The 23,614-nt window shown below is 42.5% G+C and overlaps 1 protein-coding gene across 5 annotated transcripts in view; it reads right to left on the reverse strand.

Annotated features, from left to right (window-relative positions):
• Positions 1–23,614, reverse strand: part of KIF1A (kinesin family member 1A) — a 416,621-nt gene that overhangs the window by 279,966 nt on the left and 113,041 nt on the right. For 4 of the 5 annotated variants that reach the window (XM_029616880.1, XM_029616879.1, XM_029616878.1 and 1 more), the window contains 9 exons: positions 23,072–23,151; positions 18,454–18,554; positions 17,896–17,979; positions 17,358–17,538; positions 16,856–16,928; positions 10,910–11,003; positions 9,582–9,730; positions 8,442–8,620; positions 6,505–6,642 (listed from right to left, as the gene is read on the reverse strand). In XM_029616880.1, the coding sequence (XP_029472740.1) occupies positions 6,505–6,642; positions 8,442–8,620; positions 9,582–9,730; positions 10,910–11,003; positions 16,856–16,928; positions 17,358–17,538; positions 17,896–17,979; positions 18,454–18,554; positions 23,072–23,151 (1,079 nt within the window). Of the gene's footprint in view, positions 1–5,549; positions 5,802–6,504; positions 6,643–8,441; positions 8,621–9,581; positions 9,731–10,909; positions 11,004–16,855; positions 16,929–17,357; positions 17,539–17,895; positions 17,980–18,453; positions 18,555–23,071; positions 23,152–23,614 lie in introns of all 5 variants that reach the window. The other variant, XM_029616876.1, reaches the window with a different exon arrangement.

Here is a 23,614-nt window from a genome sequence, read left to right on the forward strand (position 1 = left end):
TGGCTTTAAGCTTGGCAAATTCTTATACTTATTGGAGATAAGTGATTTATAACAATTAATTGTGGGTCTACACATGAGAAAGGCCATATGCTAGATTTGGTCTTTGGTTCCAGTTTAGCTGTTCTATTAGCTATTCTATTCTATTTTGGGGATCAGAGAGCAGAGCATTTTATATATGGTCAAATCATTATTTAGTTTTTCTTTTTGGCATTCTAGAGACAAAAGTGGATTCTTATTGGGAGATCTAGCTAAGGAGGATTTGGATGGATTATATTGGAGAGTTGGGATACTCTTGATTTATGGTAGAGAGAGGGCTCAGGAAAATAGACAAGTTTATACTTCTAGAAAGGGTATAGTTTCTCCTTGGTATACACAAGATTTGGCTATATTGAAAAGAGTGTGTCATAGATTGGAACGATCTTGGAAGAAATCTAATAACAGTGATGTGAAGAAACAATGGCAGAATGCCAATATTGAGTATTTTAAGATGATAGTGCTTGCAAAAAATAAGTGTTATTTGGGGATAGTGCAATCTTCTAATAATAATCCAAAAATCCTGTTTAGGTTAGTGAAATATTTGGTTGGAGAAAAAAAAGTGTTTGCCCCTAATTTATGAGAATTTACCTGATTGTGAGAGGTTGGGTCACTACTTTAATGGGAAAGTAAAAGGATTATTAAAAGATTTGAATAAGGACCGGTTACAAGAGGCATTGGATTTATAGGAGGAGAGAGATGTAGGGGTTAAAGGGAGTGATGGGTTTGACAAATTCAAAGAGATTTCTTCATTAGAATTAAATCAGATTATGTCTCAGATGAAATCAGTTTCCCCATTGATAGATCCATGTCCTTCTTGGTTGCTAAAAGATGAGTCTGAGAAGGTTTTGGTATGGTTATAAACATTGGTTAATGGTAGTTTCAGAAAGGATATTTACTCCCTCAGGTTAAGATAGCAGTAGTTTTACCATGTTTGAAAAGTGATAATTTGGATCCTAGATTATGCCAAAACTATAGACCTGTTTATAATTTGCCTTATGTTGCAAAAATAATAGAGAAGGTTGTCACTAAGCAAAAGTCAGATTACATTGAAAATGCTGAATTGTTGTGAAATATTAAGCTTGGGCGGTATTGCTTTAAATTGGCTTTCAAGTTATTTAACTGATAGAAAACAATTTGTGTTTTGGCAAGGGAAACAATCTGTGTATTAATTTGCAGACGGGGTACCACAGGGCTCATCATTTTCCCCTATCTTATTTAACATATTTTTGGCACCATTGGGCAAAATGGTTCAGGATCATGGGTTTGATATATTTTGGCTCATTTAGGATTTAATCAAGAAGAAACTGCTGTGAGTTTACATCTTTGTTCGCAAACAGTGTCTGAATGGTTCAGTAATATTTTTAAATTATTCAAAAACGGAATTACTAAGAGCGGGTCCCGACCAGTTAAAGCACTACCCAGTGATGGGGGGATTTGAATTGTCTCCCAAAAAAAAGAGGTGAGATGTTTGGGGGTGATCATAGATGAAAATTTGTCTATGGAAAAACAAATAGCAAGTGTATTACACCAAACATATGGGAAACTAAAAATGTACAGCAGTTATGACCATATTTAGATTTACAGACAATGAAAGCGGTGACATATGCATTGATTTAATCATGCATAGACTACTGTAATATTTTGTATTTGGGTGTTCCTGGAAAGTTTATGCATAAACTCTAAATAATTCAGAACACTGCTACATGCATAGTTACAGAGTGTTCTAGGAAAACTTCAGCTGATCCCTTATTAATTCAACTTCATTTGCTCCCGGTTGTTTTCTGTTGCAAATTGAAATGTCTGATTTTAGCATTTAAGGCTTTGCACGGAACAGGTGCGGCAAAGTTGAGGAAGCATTTGAAATGGTGTGAGTCAAGTAGATTCTTACCATCTCAAGGGAAATCACTGTTACGGATTCCATCTGTGAAGTGTTTTTGACAAACAAGATTGTTAATGCGATCATTTGTAGGTAGTGCTCCAGTTCTATTGAATGATCTCCTCCTTGATTTAAGGGAGGAACTTGATTTAAAAAAGTTCAGAAGAATGCTGAAAACTTGGTTTATGTCTCAATCTTTTCCTATCTGATGTGTCTATTATTGAGTATGAATACTGTGGTATAACTAATGTGGTTAATACTATTGAGTAGACATGGAGCAAGAGATTTGTGTAAATGATTAATTTTTTATTTTGTTTGACTGTATTAATAATGTTTTGTATATTTTATTTTTGTTTTATTATGTATTTTAATTTTGTATGGTTTTTAATATAGTGTACATTGCTTCGAGCAATTTTTAATCAGTGAAGCGATTTAGAAATATTTTTAAATAAATAAATAGGTTGGGCGCATAAGCTTAGGCACCTAATTTTCAGACAAATTTATCATCCTAAGTTTTTAGCTGAAAATTCACCTAGGGGTAGATTTTAAAAAAGTGCGCCTTCGCGTACTTTTGTTGGCGCACCAGGCGCAAACAAAAGTACGCTGGATTTTAGTAGATACGCGCGTATCTGCTAAAATCCAGGATCGGCGCACGCAAGGCTGCCGATTTTGTGCAGCCGGCGTGGGCCAAGCCGCACAGCCTGCCTCCGTTCCCTCCGAGGCCGCTCCGAAATCGGAGCGGCCTCGGAGGGAACTCGCTTTCGCCCTCCCCTCACCTTCCCCTCCCTTCCTCTATCTAACCCACCCCCCCCCCCCGGCCCTATCTAAACCCCCCCCCTACCTTTGTCGGGGGATTTACGCCTCCCGGAGGGAGAAGTAAATCCCCGCGCGCCAGTGGGCCGCTAGCGCGCCGAGACGCGACCTGGGGGCGGTTCCGGAGGGCGCGGCCACGCCCCCGGACTGCCCCGGGCCGAAACCATGCCCCGGGCCTGCCCCCGAAACGCCGCGTCCCGCCCCCAAAACGCTGCGCCAATCGGCCCCGCCCCCAACACGCCCCCGACACGTCCCCCTCGAAAAACCCAGGGACTTACGCGAGTCCCGGTGCTCTGCGCGCGCCGGCAGGCCTATGGAAAATAGGCGCGCTGGCGCGCAAGGCCCTGCTCACATAAATCCGGGCGGATTTACGCGAGCAGGGCTTTTAAAATCCGCCCCCTAAATTTAGGACCCTAAAATATAAGATCCTATTCATTTGCTTAGATTTAGGCTCCTAAGTTAGGAGTCTAGTGCTGAAAATTATTGCTAAGCACCTAATTTTTTTCTCCACCCTAACTTTGCCCTCATAGCCACCCACTTTTTAGGATTCCAAATGTAGGCACTCAACCCTAGTAAATATTCAAATGAGCCAATTTAAGAGCCTAACTCATAAAACTAGGCACCTAATCCTTTGAAAATTGACCTCCTAATAGGATTTTTTTGAGACCAGAATGCTAGGATGATTATTTCATTCTTCTCTCATAAATACTTGATGATAATAGTTTTTAACACCTGTTCATTATAGACACTACACCATTGTAATGGTTTCATTCAAGGATGCTACACATCTGAAAGGGACCTGTCAGAGACCACATTTTCCTAAAGAGCTTGTGTTTTTCTTCTTTGTCTCCTACACATTCAGTAAGATCTGATGTAATTATCTACAGGGATTATTTATTTCTGGTTTACAGTATACTTTCTCAGACTTCCTAACTACCATACTAGGGGGAACAATTTTCAAACTGACCATATTGGGATACAGAGCCCATGTACTTTTTAAACACCAACTTTGTACCAGTTCTCAAAAGAAAAGTACTCATGTGCATTCATATCGAAATTCACTATGGGTAAAAAGTATGCATGATAACTTACACTTAGGGGTAGGTTTTTAAAAGCCTATGCATGTAAATCCATTGGATTTACGTGCGTAGGTGGGGTTACGTGCACCGGGCCTATTTTAGAAAGGCCTGGCGAGGTGACACGCGTAAAGCCCCGGGACGCGTCTAAGTCCCAGGGCTTCGAAAAAGGGGCAGGGAGGGGGTGGGGAGGGGTGGGGCCACAGGCCTCCGGCACAGCGGCCATTTGCCGCTGTGTTGGAGGATCGCGTGCCGGCAGGTTGCCAGCGCACACAACCTGTGCCCGGAGGCAGGCGCAACAGGTAAAATAAAGGTCATGGGGAGGGGGGGGGTTTAGGATAGGGCTAGGGGGAGGGAGGGTTAGAGGAAGGGGAAGGGAGGTTAGGTTAGGGGGTTGGGAAGTTCCCTCCCAGGCCACTCCGATGTTGGAGCATCCTGGGAGGGAATGGGGGCAGGCTACAGGCGTCGGCGCGCACAAGTTGCACAATTGTGCACTCCCTTGCGCGCGCCGGCCCCTGATTTTATAACATGTGTGCACCTGCGCAAGCATATTATAAAATCGGGTGTGCATGTGCACGTGCCGGTTAGCGCGCACATGTGGATGTGCCGCGCAACTTTATAAAATCTACCCCTTAATTTTTCTGTGGGTAAAATTTTGATGAAAAAGCACATGTAAAGATTTGAAAATGCAATATATGCACATATGTTTCCTCTCCTGACCTATACACAGTCCCCTGGGAATGCCTTCACTCAGTGAGGGCAAATTTCAAACTGTGCAGAAATGTAAAGTCTGTAGGTGCTTTATACCGACAGACTTTAAGTCAATTTTCAAAGGGGAACTAGTTTCCTTTGAAAACTGAGTTGCAAAAACCTATGCACCCAAACCTGCACCAATCATCTGTGTGGGCACCTTTTCTTGTCAAATTCTGCATGTGTGTGCAAAAATACTAACCTCGCTCAGGAACGCCTCTGCTCTCTGTGCATAAAAGTATGCATGTACTGGCACCACATGCATATTTTTTACATGGCAAATCTCATAGACCCCATTTCCGCACATACTACACTGTTTGATTCGCAGAGATGGCTTTGAGAAAGTCCTCAGTTTGGATAAAAGTATATGCGTTGTGAAACATCACGCAAACGTTTAGTCACAGTTGGGGAGGGCAGACAGTCAATTACTACAAGTAAAACGCGTTTTGCCCATGTGCATTGCTTTGAAAATTGACCTGTCTGAAGAAATGTCTGGCTAGAATAACTAAACATTCCCACCTGCACTCCAAATACTTCTGTTTTCAAAGAGATCTATTTAATGATTGCCTCTCTAAAGAGACATCTGGAAAGAAATTCTTAACAAAGAAGTGACAGGCATAGACTGATTTAGGCTGGTACCCCTGATTATGAACTATAAATATTACCTCTTAAAATTCATAGTAAGTGGCATTATTGTTTTGAGAACAATTGATTGATATATATTTTCCCCACCTATTCCTTTATTAGATGTTATTAGGAAAGTCATAGTTCCTGGTTTGTTTGGTTTTTTTTACTTAAAGACAGTCTTTAACATAAGTTTTAAATAAGCCAGTTAGTTCTGTCTTAAAGACAAGCTTATTATGCAAAATATTACTCCCTAGATACAAACAACTCCTATAGCCCAGTATTTTAAGAATTGGTATCTAATGTAATTTGGGCAGTTTCCCATGCGAAAGAGCTAGTTCCTTCCCAGCATGCTCTCCTAAAACCTCACCAACCTTCCCACTAAACAGAACAGGGGGAAGCGGTCGTAAAATGGATCCTGGCCATCATACAGCGAGTACTCCGGAAAGATGTCTTCCTCCAGGTCCTCCTCCTCCTCCTCCTCCTTCCCCTCGTGCTGCTCGTCAGCAGGCTCGGTGATGTCGGAGTCGGGGTTCGAGAAGGTGGGGGAGGGGGTGAGATCAGCCATGCGCTCACTCATGCATGTGTTGAAAAGAGGAGAGCTGTTGCAGCCAGAGATATCGGAACTGGGGTTAGTACAAGACAGAAGAGAGATTAATACAAGCTGTTCAATACATTGTTGGGGAAAGAAAGAATACTGAAATAATAAAGCCTAGCAAAAAGTGGCATTTAATATGGATTGGTTACTAAACCATATTCCATGATGAGAGCCTTTACTGATACCAGTGGTGACCTCCAGATCTTTTCTTTTATGGTGATGAGGTTCAAAGTGGACATAATCTTGGACTGTGTTCCTGGTTGTTTTTCAGATTGCAAGATTCCAATCGACTGTCTTTTATAGAATTATTTTTGTTCTGTAAATGGACATCTTATCGAGAAAAAGCTGCTGTTTAGAAAAGAGGGGCAGAAATCCAAATGTTTTTATCAAATATGGTAGCGGACAAAGCCCAAAGACTCAAGGGAACTCTCAACGTGGAAGACATTAGGACACATTGCTGTAGATACACATAGGTTCTGATCTGACAGACTTGCATTGCACATTCATACAGATGGAGATGTAACCCTGAATGACATGGGGGTTTTGGTGTAATAAGCTAATGAATTAAGACAAAATGCAATGCTCAACTATTGCATCAGGGAAAAGAAGAATTTAAACTACTGGTATTGCACAGGGAAGGACCAGCCGCCTCTATGAAAATGCAAGGCCTGCTCCTTTCTTTTTTCTGCTTCTTGTTTTTCACTCTTGTAGCAAAGCCGAAGCAGCCTTACCTGCCAACAAGTCGAAACCATGGGAAGCGGTCATAGAAAGGATCTCCACCAGTCACCACATTGTCACAGTCCTCGATGACACTAGAAGGTACTTCAGCTGCCCTGTCATACATTTCTCGCATCAAGTCCAACCTTTGCCTACGAAACCAAAGCAATTTAGAAAGATCATAAAATTATAAATGACTGAGCCAAATGACATCCTTTCTGAACAGAATGAAAAACTGAATAGAATCTAATCTTTTTTTTTTACGTTTCAGAACACTTCCTTTTTGACAAGAACAACCAATCTATGTGGCAAGGACGTTAGAATTTGAAAGATGAAAAAGACCATGTTGTTCATTCAGTAAAACTCTCAGTTATGTCAGTATAGAATCATCATATCCATTTTCCTGCCTGTTAAACAACTACTGGGCTAATCTAGGCCAGTCACAGCAATCACTACTCCATCCTGTCCAAATCCATGCAAATAGTCATTGACTTCATGCAAATTATCTTCTGGTTATTTCAGCAGTTCCTTTTATTGATATTGCTATAGACCAGCATCTATACTACATTTGACAGATGTGCATAGAAAAAGTTTTCATTTCTATTTCTTTAATTTTCTTTTGTTTTTTTAGCACAACCTAAATACTTTTAATGTGCTCTAAAATGACAAAACCAAAACATAACATTTTATTGCTTTTTGTGTCAACAGCCCAAAATAAAGTGTCAAATGTCATTATTTCCCTGTTTATAAAATATCAGCTCATCCCTTGCTATGCTTGATATTCTCACATCTGTTATTGTTGCTATTTTCTCATTTACCACATCTCAGCAGTATATGCTAGAATTTGGTTCTTTTACATGAAATATTTTCTTGAATATCTTATCTTTCTATCAGGCCGATACAGTACAGTGCACTCCGGTGGAGCACACTGTTAACACGCGATTGGACGCACATTTTCGATGCACTAGCTTTACCCCTTATTCAGTAAGGGGTAATAGCACGTTGAAAACATGCATCCAACCCCCCGAACCTAATAACGCCCGCAACATGCAAATGCATGTTGATGGCCCTATTAGGTATTCCCGCGCGATTCAGAAAGCAAAATGTGCAGCCAAGCCACACATTTTACTTTCAGAAATTAGCGCCTACCCAAAGTTAGGCGTTAATTTCTCCGGGCACCAGGAAAGTGCACAGAAAAGCAGTGGCTGTCAACAGGCTCGAGAACCGACGCCGGCAAAATTGAGCGTCGGCTGTCAAACTCGCTGACAGCCGACGCTCCTGTCCGAAAAGAGGCACTAGGGACGCGCTAGTGTCCCTAGCGCCTCTTTTTACCGCCGGCCGTAATTTAAATATTTTAGTTTACTGTATCGCACGCATAGGACACTGGCCTGTGCGCGCACCGGGAGAGCGAGCGCTCGCCCGCTCTCCTGCGATCTTTACTGTATCGGCCTGTATATAATGTAAGCAACTGTTAATTTGTCTGAGAGGTGACCCATTCCTATCTCAGGTTAGTATAAATTCAAAGTAACAGTAACTCCTCCAGAGAAAGAGAAAACTATTTAATCCAATCAGCCAGCAGCCGTTCTCCAAGAAACAAAAATCTGATTAAGCAACCAACCACTAGTTACTTCCATGTGAAGAGAGGGAGTTCAACTACACAACTCCTGACAAGCCTCCTGAGAGAACAACTCAGTCACCAAGCAAGAAGAATTTCAGCCACCAGTTGCCAACAGCTCTTGCAAAGAAAGATCCATTTTTATCAGTCACTAGAACCTTCCCCTATTATCATTTCAGATACACCCTTAATAAATCGCTGGGAAATGCACCAAAACTGTAGCTGCTCTGGAGATGCACTGGGGATGAGGTGTCTACAGTCAATCTCTAAGAATTATCTCTCATTTATAGCCCCTGCTCCGTTAATGGAGAAACTCATTTTCCTGTTCTTTCCTACCTGAGTTTATCCAAAGTCCAATAATGTGTTGCTCCATTCTTCTGATCTTGCACCTCCACAGCCACAATGGTTCGTGGGAAGGGACGTTTCTCCCTATCCTTCGCAGCATCAGGAGGCATCAAGTCAGGAGGCAGAGGTGAGTATAGTGTGTCTGTGAGGAGTACAAACTGGAACTGTACCTAAGAGCAAAAGGACAAATTGCAATTATGCCTGTATAGCATACAGGAATCTCTCCTATATTACATATATTCACAATGAGACCAGGAAAGCATTAGAATTATCCTGTGGGCTCCCCCAGTTTCCTGAACAGTGATTGCACAATCCTACAGTAATTTCTTCTGGCAGAGAACTGAACTGGAATAGCAATGACTTCTTCCACAGCCAGGACTCCTATGCTAATCAAGGCAGTGCCTCCTGTTATGTACTCCCCTACACTCATACACTAATGCTTGGTGACTCTTTGGATTAGAAATGGTGACATTGTATATGCTATGATGACTAGGGATGTGAATCGGGCTTCGGACAATTGAAAATATCGTCGATATTTTCAAAATCATCAGAAATCGGGGGCTCCCCCCAAAACGATAGGAAAACCCCACAATATTGTTCGTGGGGGTTCTCTTATCGCTTTGGGGGAGGGCAGGAAAAACGGCACACAAAAAAAACCCCTAAACCCACCCCGACCCTTTAAAACTAATCCCTTAGCCATTTTTAAAGATGGTGCCGGCCATCCAGTGCTCCCTCCATGTGACAGGGGCCGGCCATTGGCACGGATACCCTGTCACATGGTAAGGGCAAAGGCCATCGGCGCCGTTTTTATTAGTGGCAGCCGACGGCCCGAGAGCGGGAGATCGCTCCCGGGACCCCCACTGGACCAACAGGTACCTGTAAAACGTTTTTGGGGGGGTCAGGAGGGTGGGGGAAGCTAAGGGATTAGTTTTAAAGGGTCGGGGTGGGTTTTTTGTTTATCGGCTCGGGCGCAGCCGATAAACAAAACCGCGATCGGGCCGGACGAAAAAAAAACCATGATGTGAATCGGAACCGGAATCCGAACCGATTCCGGTTCCGATTCACATCTCTAATGATGACATAATGGAGAGAAGATGTTTACCAAAGAGCTATAAGGAAAATGCTTCTTACCTTTTTCTTGAGTTCTACGCTGATAGCATTTGCCTCTTTTAAGAAGATTGCATTTCCCCACAGCAAGTCTCGGAGTGAGGTGAACTGGTACCACTTCCATTTCCTGAAGGCCCAGAGTGCTAGTTCAAACTCACGTTCTGACCATTGTACTGTGAACATATATGCAACAAGACAGCTACTGAAATATTTAAACCCTATGAACTGGTATCATATTCACCTGCAAGAATACATGATGATGAACACAAGCTTCAAACTAGTGTGAATAAGGAGTACCAATCATGTACTAGTGTGAGTCCAATGTTGAACAAGGATATAGATAATTTTTCTATTGCATATAAAATAATTCATTTGCATACTGAGCCTCAAAACATTGTTTTATTATGTTGAGGTGCAATAATCATATAAAAAAAATCTTTAGCGATACTTAGCTTGTCCTTTGACAAAAAGTAGTTAAATTACTAAAATTTGTACTAAACACTGTCTGGGATTGACTAGAAAGGAGTTATTGTTAAAATGGAGAACTTTCCAGCAGTGGCAAGTTTGGGAAGGACCTTATAGGACAATGATTTATGAAAGGTGCCTTCCCCCAAAGGGGATAGGTTTGGCAATTATACAATAGGTGCTTCCTACAAGGCACAGCAGATAGAGCGAGAGAGAATAAGAGAGAAACCAAGAATGTCTACATTCAGCTCAAGGAGCTAAGGGCTGAAGTGTGAAGGTTGTGGATTTGCTGGAGGAGCAAAGTGAGCTTGCTTCAATATGGACTGGAGAGCCAGCTAGGAAAATAAGGACCCTCATAACAAAGGGGCACGATCCTGTCCTGCGGAAGCTTTCAGCCTGAGTGTGATAAAGACATGTTTCCTGCTCTTCAGTGGGGCTGAAAGGAAAGGAAAGTCTCAGCAAGGCCTTGAGAGGAAAGAGTCTTCGGATTGGACTTCCTGTGTTTCTGTACTTTCGGACTGTGTGCTGGTTTTCCTGCCTGTTCTGGGACTGTGACTTTGACTTTTGAACTTTAAATGAATTTCTTCTTCCTGGTTTGGGACACGACTTTAGTGTGGACAGTTGTTTTTTGTGTGCAAGTCTCCTCTTTGGCCCCGTAGCATTTTGCTAAGCCCCACAGGAAAGAACTCTGGTTCCAGGGCTGCAGACCAAGCGTTTATCACCCCTGCAGTCACCGAAGGTGACCCCTGGCAAAGGGGGGTTACAAAATCTTTGCCCATAATTCATTTCATATGGCAACTCTTCTTCTTCTCTCACAGTGCAATTTCATTTCCTTTTCCTTTGTTCTCTCTTACTCTCATCTCCTTTGGATTCTAAATTCATCTTACCTTCATCTTCAGGCTCCTCCTCTTCCTCTGCCACCTCAGAGTAGTACCTAGAGTCCATCTGCTTCTGTAATGCCTCCAGCTTACTTTCATAGTCCTGCGTTCATGAATGGAATGAAAAAGAAGAGGAATTTACACGATGTTTAAGGGAGAAAAGGGCAAGATTGAACCCCTAGTTTTCAACTTTCAAGAGTTTTTCCCACTGGCGGGGGAGGAGGGGGAATGGCCAACCCTTGTAAACTGGACCCCAACAGTCTATAAGAAGAGAGAAAATTCTCAATATGGGCCTCTTATCTTGTAAGTCCTCTGAAGAAGGGAACTACAGTACCTATTGTACCTGACTGTAATTCACCTTCAGCTTGGATTTGGAAAGGCAGGTAATAAAATCTAAAATCCAAATCCAAAATAATCTTGCCTTTAAAAAAAGGTCTAAAGTAAATCAGTTCTCTCCAAAGCTGATTCCACTGTTGGGGAACTGCAGTAGTGAAATCTTCGCCTAGGTTCCAGTCTTCCTAATATTCTGTGTAGAAGTTATATTTTGGAAGCATTCTTTCTAAGAATGAAGGAATTAGCTGCGTACATACCTCTTTCATTTAATATATAAATAACTAAGACTAATCCATGTATCATGCACACCTGATATGGAGAAAAAAACCTGAAATATAATACAATGTTTAGTACAGATCATAATAAAGTCAAATATACAGGATGCTAGTAGGGCACCAGGGAATGGACAACACCAAGGTCCTAAAACAGTGTTTCTCAAACTTTATAAGCCATGAGCTTGCTTTCCTTATTTTCTCTCTGTAATACATATAGCACCTTTCCCCACCAAAAAAAAATGGTAAAATTGGCTTTTCAAAAAAATTGCAGCACAATATAATGCAAACTAAACATCTTGAGCATACCTCCCCCCATATCCATCTCATGCCCCTCTTATGATTACACTCACCAGTTTGAAAATCATTCCTCTAAAATAAGTAGCTGCCAGATTTTTTTCCACTGAAAAAAATATCTTGGATAACATCTACACTGGTGAAATGCCAGCTAACTGGAAGGATGCCAAATTCTTTAAGAGGAGGATAAAACAGATCCAGTATACTATACAGCTGCCAGCCTAATCTCAAAACCTTTTATTATAGGATGGTCATGCTAGGCTCATTTGCTGATGAGCTTTTCTGGCAACATGACTAAGTACCTAGATTTTATCAGAGCATCTCACAATGCTTCATCAACAGCTCATTTCAAAAGAAAGAAGCAAAGTAAATTGGGGAGACCTTTCAAGGTAAATCTGGCATTGACTCAGATCTGAGTCATTTTATATGCAACCTGTACCCACTAGAAACAAATAAACAGTAGTATGCCTTTGGTCCTTTACTACGTAATTAGGGGTGACTCAAGAGTCTAAATTTGCAAATGGTGCCACATAATTATACACGTCTATATCACAGAGGATATGAAGCAATTAATGAGGACAATAAAGTTTGTTGATAATTTAATGCAATAAACTGCACAGTGCTCTGTGAAGCATCTTGTTAAACTTTATCTGGACATCTGTTTCCATGAGAAATAATCATTTCTGGTTATGTCAACTTATATAACATCTGCCAGCCCTCTAATGAAATGTCAAGTTTGCAATTCTTGTGTGTAGCTACTGTCCCCGGTGCCCAGTGTCCAATAACCTACATTCATGGGTTGATTGCCTGGGCAGCATAAAAGCAGGTGAAGTTTAATATAGCAAGGCATACATTTATTCACATAGAGGTAAATATTCAGAAGCATTTAGAAAGATAATTCAGAAGTTAAATGGCTAAATGAATATTTGAACACTTAGGCCTGGATTTTCTATTGGCGCACAGCTTACTGAATTCCGTGGTCACGGGGGGCGGGAAGGTGAAGCAGGGGGCGGGCCTGCGAAAGCTGGCAGCGATCGCACCACCGCGGTGTTATCACTGCCAGCTTTCACACCCAATAGCGCCACCGTGAAAGGTGGTGCTATTGGGCATGCTACTGGCGGCGATAACGGGTCCTACCTTATCGCCGCCAGCGAAGTTAATGCAGCGTCCACCCTGACTCCTCCTCTTCCGGTCCCGACTCCGCCCTGACCCCACCCCATTAAGCTATCAAGTATCCATGAAGTCCCTTTTCACGTGCAATACCCCCTTAGTCGGCAATATTTTAGCCAAGGGGGTCATTTTGTAAGGCTTTTTACATGTGAAAAGTCCCTTTTCACGTGCGATAGCTTGCCAGGGGTGGAGTCAGGGTGGGGAGGAGAGGAGTCGGGGCGGCGAAGAGGCAGACACGGCAGTATCTTCGCTGGCAGCAATAAGGTAAGACACGTTATAGTCACCAGTAGCGCGCCCAATAGCGCCACCTTTCACGGTGGCGCTATTGGGTGCGAAAGCCGGCAGCAATAACACCGCGGTGGTGCAATGGCTGCTGGCTTTCGCAGGCCCGCCCCCCCCCCCCCATTATTGCTGGATTCACCATTCTGCGTTAGAATGGTGAATTCAGGCCAAAGTTATCTGGCTAGAATTTAGCTGGCTAAGTTAGGAGCAGTCCAGGTACTTAACTGGGATGAGTTAAGTTAGCCAGCTACGTTATCCGGCTAACTCCGCTATTTAAAGTTAGCTGGCTAGCTTATTCCAATAAGGCTGGTAGGGCCAAAGAGTTGTCCTAATGTTAGCTGGCTAACTTTAAGATATCTGTCTATAATATTCAACAGAGCGGCTGCACTATTCAATATTTTATTTATTTATTTAAAGTCTTTTTTTATACCGAAGTTGAACAGGTCTAACTATGTATAAATATTGCTTATCAGGTTGAAAATAATAATAATAGTCAATATATATCTAACTATGTAAAATATTGCCTGAACCGGTTATAATAAAGTGCTGATGCGTTAATTTTATGACAAGACAGGGTAATGTCAGAGAGTCATTTTGGGTGTGTGTTTGAGGTATGCTTAACCAATGTCATCTGTGAAAGACTGACTGAAAATCCATGTTTTGAGTTCTTTTTTGAAGGATTTTATGTCTCTGAGTGAACTTAGATAGACAGGTAGGGAATTCCATGCTTTTGGACCCGCAATGGAGAGGGCTCTGTTCCTAGTGTTGGAGTTTTTGGCCAATGGAATAGAGGGTATGGTTAGGAGCAGTTTGCTTGACGTTCTAGTCATGCGTTGTGGTTTGTGAGTTTGGAGCATGTTATCAAGGATGGTGTTATCTGTTCTGTGGATCGCGTTGTGTATGATTGTTAGTGTTTTGAACTTTATTCTTTGTTCGACAGGTAGCCAGTGAAGGTTCTCCAAATATACCTCCAAAGTTAGCCAGATAAGTTTATCTGGCTGCTATCCAGAAATGTCTGAATATGGATCTCACAGAGACTGAAAATCATAAATAAAAGCAAGAAGTAGATGCTGAATGAGGAATACAACTCATGATTTGCAAGAAAGAAAGATATTTTTGGGTCATAGTCTGTATGCCCACTGCCCAGTAGCCTATTCAGTATCTAAAAATGAGCTAGTAAACTGATTGGGCAAACTCCTAGAATAACAAAAGATGGTAAAACTAGCTGCAAAATTGCTTCACGCCACGGAGAAGCACGGTCAAAGATGGGCCTTTTTGACTACCAATTTGCACACCAAAATGATGAGACTCTAGGAACATCTTTAACCTAGGATCCAGACGTTGATGAGATTATGATATATATTCAGGGGTAATTTTAAAAGCCATTTCTGTGCATAAAATAGTGGTTTAAACACTTAAATGTCCTGTTACAAAATTGCCTGAGATTTGTGCAGGTAAAAGTATCCATGAAATGTGGCATCTGGGTGGGTGTTAGTGTTTACATGCATACTTTTCGATTTTGATCTTATTATCTCACCTTTTAAAAACAAATCAAAGTGGTTCACGAAGAAAAATACTCCTCAACAATAGCAGGTGGAACTTGTGCAGGATCTTCCGGCAGGATAATTTTCAAAGGGAACTTACATGCATAAGTTCCCTTTGAAATCTGGAGAAATTATGCACATAGGGCTGGATTTTAATACCTACGCGCGGGCGTACATTTGTGCGCACAACCCGGCGCGCACAAATGTACTCCCGATATTATAACATGCACGCGCAGCCACGTGCATGTTATAAAATCCGGGGTCGGCGCACGCAAGGGAGTGCACAATAGTGCACCTTGCGCTTGCCGAGCCCTTGGGGAGCCCTGCTGGCTTTTCTCGTTCCCTCCAAGGCCGCTCCGAAATCGGAGTGGCCTCGGAGGGAACTTTCCTTCCACCCCGCACCTTCCCTTCCCTTCCCCTACCTAACCCGCCCCCCAACCCTACCTAAAAACCCCCCTAACCTGTATTTTATAAGTTGCGCCTGCCTCCGGACAGGCATAGGTTGCGCGCACTGGCCAATGTCCGGCCCACGATTCTGGGCTCAGCACCAAATGGCCGCTGTGCGTGGAGGCTCCGGCCCCACCCCCACCCTGCCCCGGATCGCCCCGCCTACCCCGCCCATGCCCCACCCCTTTTTTCAAGCCCCAGGGCTTTACACATGCCGCCGGGACTTTTGAAAATAGGCCCGGAGCACGTAGGGCTTTGAAAATCTGCCTCATAATTGCTATGTGAGTTAACCATGATGTTACAAAATTACCTTCCCTATGTAACTTGCAGAAAAAGGAAATGTCTTGTTAATAGCAGAATTATACTTTATATTGTTACACAAGTCATTCATTTCAAATTGCATTGGAAGTGTCTAGAATTCACGATAACAAAGGTTTCCGATCAAACGGTGCTTGGGTTGTGGTTTATATTCAGGAATGTAATTGAAAAACATGAGCCTTGTCAGATTAAATTACTAAACTTGATCTTTACATTTTTTACAACTTCAGTTAACCTTAAATTAGAGGAGTTTATTTCCCATTACAAAATCTGTCCAAAAACCTATAAAAATTAAGAATGGAAATAACTGACATCCAAGAATTGATCTTTCTTCCTACAAAAAATATTGAAAGGCAATATTCATAGTCATTTATCCAGGTAAACGGGCCAGTCTGAAGCTTGCCTTCCTCTGCCAGTCTAAAAGTTTGCATGCGCTTCGATAGTAAGGATATATTTAGCCAAGTTAAAAAGAAGCCTGGCTGTGAGTGTGTTTGGGTCAGACTCATAAAACTGCATGCAGTCATTTGATTTTGAAATGTGCATGTGGTATTTTGCCCCTGCTCAGCCTCTGTACAAATGGCACAGATGCTTTTAGCACATGTACTTTGTGGCCACTAATTTTTAAAGGTAAACTTGCTATAATATACATAGACATATTGCATATAATGCAGGCAATTCAATAATATTGCCCCATTATTTTACTTTAATTTTCAAAATATTAAGAGTACTCCAAAGCTGAATACAAGGAATGTTTTGCCTCTAACAATTAACTAGTCCTTAGCTGTAGTGTATCTGATAAACTACTATAAATAAAGGTCCATGCACGTGTTACACAGTAGAGACTGACAGAAGACTACAGAATCTTTTGTCCCATCTCACCAGTTCAAATCCAGTTCATGCTGGCAGTAATTTAAAGTACTCTCCATCTGAAAGCTGTTGGGTAGCCTATGTAAAATCAATTGGTCTCAGTCCAGCTTCCATTGGACAAGCATTCCTAACATAAAAACATCATCATAATTTGGTGCTATCTGGCACTATTGCTGGCAATCTCAGTAGAGGCGCCAAAATTTGGACAAGCATGGAAACTGAATTATGCTCTCATGTTTAGAAGTGGGGTCCCTCCAGAACAGAGTTGAGGCACATTGGCAGGGTAATGATGGGACATTTATACTGCTGCTGCCTGTACTGCGCCTTGTTCTGTAGATAAATGGGGGAGTTCAGTTGCCAGTGCTTTTAATTTGAAGTCTTTCAGAAGCAATAAAAAAAGGTTTTTAAGATTGGGCGATATGTACCAATCTTTGTTGCTCCAGCAGGTAAGTGGCTTCCTCCCTCTCCTTCCTGTATTGGTCTTCCAGCTCTTGAAGCCTGTGAAAATTTAGATGGGAATCTCATAAGATTATGTCATTAACAACAAAGTTCGGCAGACCAAAAACTGTTATCTGTCTAATTCCAAAGATTCCCTTCCAATTATGTTGAAATCACATTAGCAGAACTGGAGAGAGGGACAGTACCTTGTAGATCGCTAGATACAACATAGTCTCTGTATATCAATGGTAGTTCGATCTCACCTTGAAAAGATCACCTCATCTAGAAAGGATTGTCATTATTCCCAGAGTTTTCATCATGACTGTTCTATAACTTCAGAACTTTCATACTATCGTCTTTCCAAGATTGTTTACAACTTCTGCTCATGCGCATCTTCCCTTCTACACAAAATGTTCCTCTTATCTTCTAATACAATTCCTTCTCTAATCTATACTGGTACCATTTTCTCCCTCTCCCATTTCATCTTACCTCTGCTCCATTTCCTGTTTCATGTCTATGCCTTGTTTCTCCAGTAGTTCACGCTGTGCAAAGGCCCAGTCCACAGGCTCAACAGGGGTTTCCGCACAAGGGGTCCGTTCTCGCTCCTGCCTTGCCTGCTCAGGATGGTTAAACCGGAATACATGGCTCTTCCCCATGATAATGCGATTTCCTATAACAGGGGCGAGACAGATGGCAATTAAAGAAAACACCAGCAGGAAGATAAGGTATACCGTCTATCTTCCAACTGATCAAATGCTGGACAGCTTAGTTATATGGCATATATTAAGCTAAATCAGTGGAAAGATAATAATAATAATAATAATATTGCAATATAAAAATTCCCCACTATCCCATCCTCCCACACATACACTTAGAAGACCTGGAAAGCACTGAGAGGAAACAGGTTAGATCAGTGTTAACTGTGCCTTTCACGTTCTCAGCTGAATTATAAGCATCACTGCTGATGTCATGTTAGTTTCTTCAAAGTCATATCGATATATTGCTATCTTCCAAAGGTATCACATACCAGAGCGCAAGATGGTTGGCTCTGACAATTTCTTGCCATTGACATAAGTGTTTGCCCCTTCACATGGTTCCAGTGTCACCACCACTAGAGTAGACAAGGAAAAAGAACTATAAGAACAGGAGCCACAGAAGTGATTATGTTAGTAAGTTCCTACTGAAAGGTTCATTTAAAGAGGTATCCATTGATGTAATATGTTAATGGCTTCTATCATCTTAGCAGGGAGATTAGAGAGCCTCTTATGAACCTTGACACCTTGCAACTATAGGACATCCCTGAAATTATTTTTTGGTATAGGATCTCAAGACGTTCCACCATTTTGGGGCCTCCACTGCCTCAGAATATTGGGGAGACTTCCGTTAACCTTGTATCTTGCAAGTCTCCGCCACTACAGGATCTTGATAGGGCCATCACTGTTTTGGAATTTTGTGTTTAATTGTAATGTTCACACTGTAAATTAGTAGTGGATAGAGGTAACATAAAAAGGCAACAGAGTTAGTACAATTCTTTGGAGTCTAAGGGACTGTTAAAAGCAGGAACAAACAGAATGATCTTAAATACCTTCACCAGAAAGTTTGGTATCACTCCGGAATATACAGTGTTCCTCCTTTATAAAATGTCCACTTAACACGATGTCCTGTCTCCTTTCTTCTCGACCCACCCTGCACCCAAAAAAACAGTGTCACACAAAAGAGAAAATGCCTGGTAATACTGTCCCATCCTAACAACAGAGAAATGTCACTCTCTCTATTTAATTTTTAAAATTATTTTATGTATAAAGGAAAATACCATTAAGATCCAAGTCTTAATTGCCCCTGTGAAATTCAGAAACAGAGGGTGAGACAGGTAGAATGCAATGGCCCTAGTTTGCTTCCAAACTCTCCACTGGCTACAGCCTGCAGGATCAGGACCCTCGGTGTGTGCAATTGTGATAGATATATCTCACTGATGATTCCCCACAGTGGTCTATAAGGAAGGTGTACACCAATGGCAAAAAAAATAGCCATTACTTATACAGGTTTACACTGTACTGAGCTAAAGATTCTCTGGACTGATTTTCTGGATGATATTCTGCCATTGCTGAATTAACTTATTAGCCTTCCCTGTGTCGTCAGATCCAGGATGTGAAAAGTTATTGGCATAGCCTGTGTAGCATTACTTATCAACCCATCCAAAATGATAATCTATGAACTTTACTCTCTATGAAGGATCAGGCAAAGCAGAGTAAAAAACAAATTACAAAAAGCCCAAGAGGCCGTTATTCAAAGGCATTTAGCCAGATAATGTGTAAATCATCTGGTTAGATGCCAAGGTTTGAAAATCCCCAGTACTTATTTGGCAGTGTTATGTGATCTCAGCTTAGACAAAGGCATTTTAAAAGGCTCTGGGTGAGTAGGAAGAGGGCATCCAGGAAACATTTTTCTAATCTTGGAGGGGATGAAGGGAAAAGGGAGGTCGGCCTCACTAGATGGATTTCTTTTATTTTGAAAAATATTCATGGAGGGGTTGGGGCGGGTCTGCGGCCCTTCATAACACTTTTTTTTTTAACAGTGAATAGGTGGATGGGATTTGGACAGCTAGTCTCACTGGAGTCATTTTTTAGTTCTATTGCCATATTATTTAACAGGTAATATTCAAAATATGGCAGAATAGGTTAACCATTATCTGGCTAAAGATAGCTGAATAACTTTAAACAGGGATATTCAATACTACGTTTATCCTGCTGAAAGTCCAGGATAACTTATCCTGCTAACATTAATCAGATTTATTATTCATTCTAGGCTTTTTTGAATATTGACCTCCTAGTGTTAATTTTGTTGCACAATTTTGAATCAGAATGTTCTGTTCCTCTATTGATCACAGAAAAAAAAAATTGGATAATTTAGAGGTTATAATATTAGACCAACAATAATGTTGGTGCATGAGCTTTTAAGGCCTCATAAAGCCACATCTTCAGATAGTTTTTGTTGGTCCATAGCAAGATATTAGTGGCTGTTGGCTGCCACTGATCAAAATGGCGCCAATGGCCCTTTGCCCTTATTATGTGACAGGGGCTATCGGTGCCATTGACCAGCCCCTGTCACATGGTAGGAGCAATGGACAGCCGGCGCCATCTTTAAAAATGGCACGGGCCATCCATTGCTCCTACCATGTGACAGGGGATGGCCAATGGCACCGATAGTCCCTGTCACATGATAAGGGCAAAGGGCCATTGGCGCCATTTTGTTTACTGGCAGCCGATGGCCCAAGAGCAGGAGATCGCTCCCGGAACCCCCACTGGACCACCAGGTACTTTAGAAAGGTTTTGGGGGGGTCGGGAGGGTGGGGGATTCTAAATAATGAGATTTATTTATTTATTTTTATTTATTTAAGGTTTTTCTATACCGGCATTCATGATAAGATCATATCATGCCGGTTTACATATAACAGGGGGTGCAAAAACTGTTCTTTTAACAAGTGCGAAGGAAGCAAAAGTTACAATAAAACAAGGTTGTAGAACTGGGGGAGGAAGGAGATAAGGATAGCAGCGTAAAAAATTTACAGAGGTAACTTATTTACAATGTGCAGTGATGATTTACAGGGTCGGGGTGGGTTTGGGGGTTGTTTTTGTGTGCCCTCTCTTCCCGCCCCCACAAAAATGATAAATTTCTTGGGGTTTTCCTATCGCGTTCTGGGAACCCCCGATATTTGACAAGTTTGAAAATATCGTCCGATATTTTCAATTGTCAGAAAAACGATTCATATCCCTATTAATTATATAACTGTGTATAGTGGGGTAAAGTCTGCATGTATCTTTTATATGCAGTCTTTACCCTGAATTTTCAAGACAAACTTATGTGCATAAGTTTGCTTTGAAAATGTGCATGGAAGGGCCTTGGTACGTGCACAAAGTAATGCTTGTTCTATCAAGAGCACAGTTTGTGAGGGTGAACTTACACACATAGGGGTAGATTTTAAAAGAAGCGCGATCAGCCTACTTTTGCTTGCGCATCAGACTCAAGCAAAAGTACGCTGGATTTTAGTAGATACGCGCGGAGCCGCGCGTATCCACTAAAATCCTGGATCGGCGCGCGCAAGGCTATCGATTTTGTATAGCCTGCGCGCGCCGAGCCGCGCTGCCTCCCCCCGTTCCCTCCAAGGCCGCTCCGAAATCGGAGCGGCCTCGGAGGGAACTTTCCTTTGCCCTCCCCTCACCTTACCCTCCCTTCCCCTACCTAACCCACCCACCCGGCCCTGTCTACACCCCCCCCCTTACCTTTGTCGGGGGATTTACGCCTCCCGGAGGGGGACGTAAATCCCCGCGCGCCAGCGGGCCTGCTGCGCGCCGGGCCGCGACCTGGGGGCGGGTACGGAGGGCGCGGCCACGCCCCCGTACCCGCCCCCAAAACGCTGCCGACACGCCCCCGGAACGCCGCGACGACCGGGCCCGCCCCCCGACACGCCCCCCCTCCGAGAACCCCGGGACTTACGCGAGTCCCGGGGCTCTGCGCGCGCCGGGAGGCCTATGTAAAATAGGCTTCCCGGCGCGCAGGGCCCTGCTCGCGTAAATCCGCCCGGTTTTGGGCGGATTTACGCGAGCAGGGCTCTGAAAATCCGCCCCATAGGAATGAATTGTAAAAGCGTTGCTCGCGTTAAAAGGCACATATATGTGAATATATGGGCCATGCGTTGGCAGCGCGTATTTTAAAAGCCACAAATTTTGTGCATATATGCGGGGCATTCTGGGCGGGGCCAAAATGTATGCATGTAGAATACAAATATTAAATCCAGTGGCTGCAGCACGCCGCACATGTTTACATCTGCTCTTGATGAGGTGTAAATCTACATAAATCTCTGTTTAGGCCTAAAACTACAGGGTAAGAGGTCTGGATCAACTCGGGGGGGGTGCAGGCTGAAGAACCAGAGGGGTCTGGATAACCTCAAGACAGACTGGACAAACTGGTGGACTAATTGTTAAAAGTGGGAATGTCCTTCATGCGCGCATGTTTTAAAACTCCACTTACCTGCGCTTGTTAAAGCCGACAAAGTCTTAAGGAAGATTCACAAAATATGTTTGCTCGAGTAACCGCTTAAAATTAAAAGCACACAAGTGCATTCCCATCCACCTCCAGTGGGCATCCACACGCTTGTTTTCAAGTTACCCTCATAGTTTTTAAATCAAAAAGTATATGTGTGTCAACTTTCAAGAGAAGACTCAAGACTTGGTTGTTCAGTCAAGCCTTCCCTTAGCAATACTCTGCATCCACAGCTCCCACGGACTGCCCCCACCCAGGGCAAAGCTCTAAGTATCCGTTCTCATATTTAACAAAGCTATAGTAGCACTTTTCCCTCTACCCCTCCCTTAGTCAGCCTTCCCTCTCCAGTTGGTTCCAGACCCCACTAGTCCAGTTTCTCCCACCTTCTTCACCCTGTTCTACCAAGTTATTTGTATCCAAGTTGTTTTCCTCCTTGTTCATTGTAAGACATATCTTATGTCATTGTTTGTTTGATGTTGGAATGTAAACCGAAGTGATTAGTAACTCTGTTACCTGAACCTCGGTATAAAAAAGTTATAAATAAATAAATAAATAAATAAATAAATAAATAACTCTGCCTACCCCCACTCAGAATACCTCTCTCCACTTCACATAAACGTACACTCATAACCAGCTTACAAGCGTACGTTTACTCATACAGAGCCCCCAATTATTTAAGAATAGCTATTGACACACGTAAAACCTTGTTCTATCCATATAAGTGGATCTGAAAAGCAGGTCCCCTTGAGTCCAAGGTTTTAATTTCCTGCAACTTCTGTACAAGAAATGCAAACAGAGGAAAAAAAAAGTTGGACAATGTTTACATCAAAAGCACTGTAAGATTTTTACTGCATGTAATTTAGCCTTTAGAGGTAAAAGTTCCACTGCCCTTTTTGTATGTATTTCCTTACACAAATATTTTATAGAATGTATTCCTTTCCCCTCCAGAGGATGAAGGAAATAAAAATGTTGGCAAAAGGATGTACTATTTCAAAAGTATCTTGCAGGCGTCTTGGATTTATATCTTACTTTTGTGGATCCTTATATCTGGCCCTACATTCCCATCTCAGCATTACTTATTACACTTCACCACCTAAATATGTACTCTTGCTATTTTGCCCAGATAGGATAATCCAATTCCCAAAACCTAAACATTCTCTTACCTGGTTACTCCATCCTTAATGTAATACAAAAGGCACTCTGACATCAGTGGGTCTTCATTCAGATTGACCAGATGCGGAGTCTGTCAGGGAGAAACAGTTTTCCTAGTGATTCTAATTTCATGCCCCCTAGAAAGTCACACAATGCTGTTTACTTATTAGTTAAGCTTGGAATCAGACTTTTGGAAAGGAAGTGCACACATTACTGGAGCTCAGACTGCCAAAACAGTATAATGCGGTAAAGGCACTCACACTCAGTGACAGCAGTAATGGAGTACAGCCACAAAGAAGCTCAGACTGCATACTTAGTAAGCTGCTGGGAGAGATCTCACGCTTTTAGAGTTACAGACTACAAACAAAGGTCATTGCTATGTGGGGCAGCATTAGGGGGGCAGTTGCCCTCCCTCCTCGCCCCCCCCCCCCGAGATGTGGGCTGGGGGGTTCCACTCCCTTCCCACACTCTCAAAGTCATGAAGCGTGGGGGTGGGAGGAGAGGGAAGCACAAGCAATCTCAGATCGCTCGGTCCAGATCCTCCCCTCTCTGGT

Source organism: Rhinatrema bivittatum, chromosome 9 (genome assembly GCF_901001135.1).
Source record: "Rhinatrema bivittatum chromosome 9, aRhiBiv1.1, whole genome shotgun sequence".
Lineage (NCBI taxonomy): Eukaryota > Metazoa > Chordata > Amphibia > Gymnophiona > Rhinatrematidae > Rhinatrema > Rhinatrema bivittatum.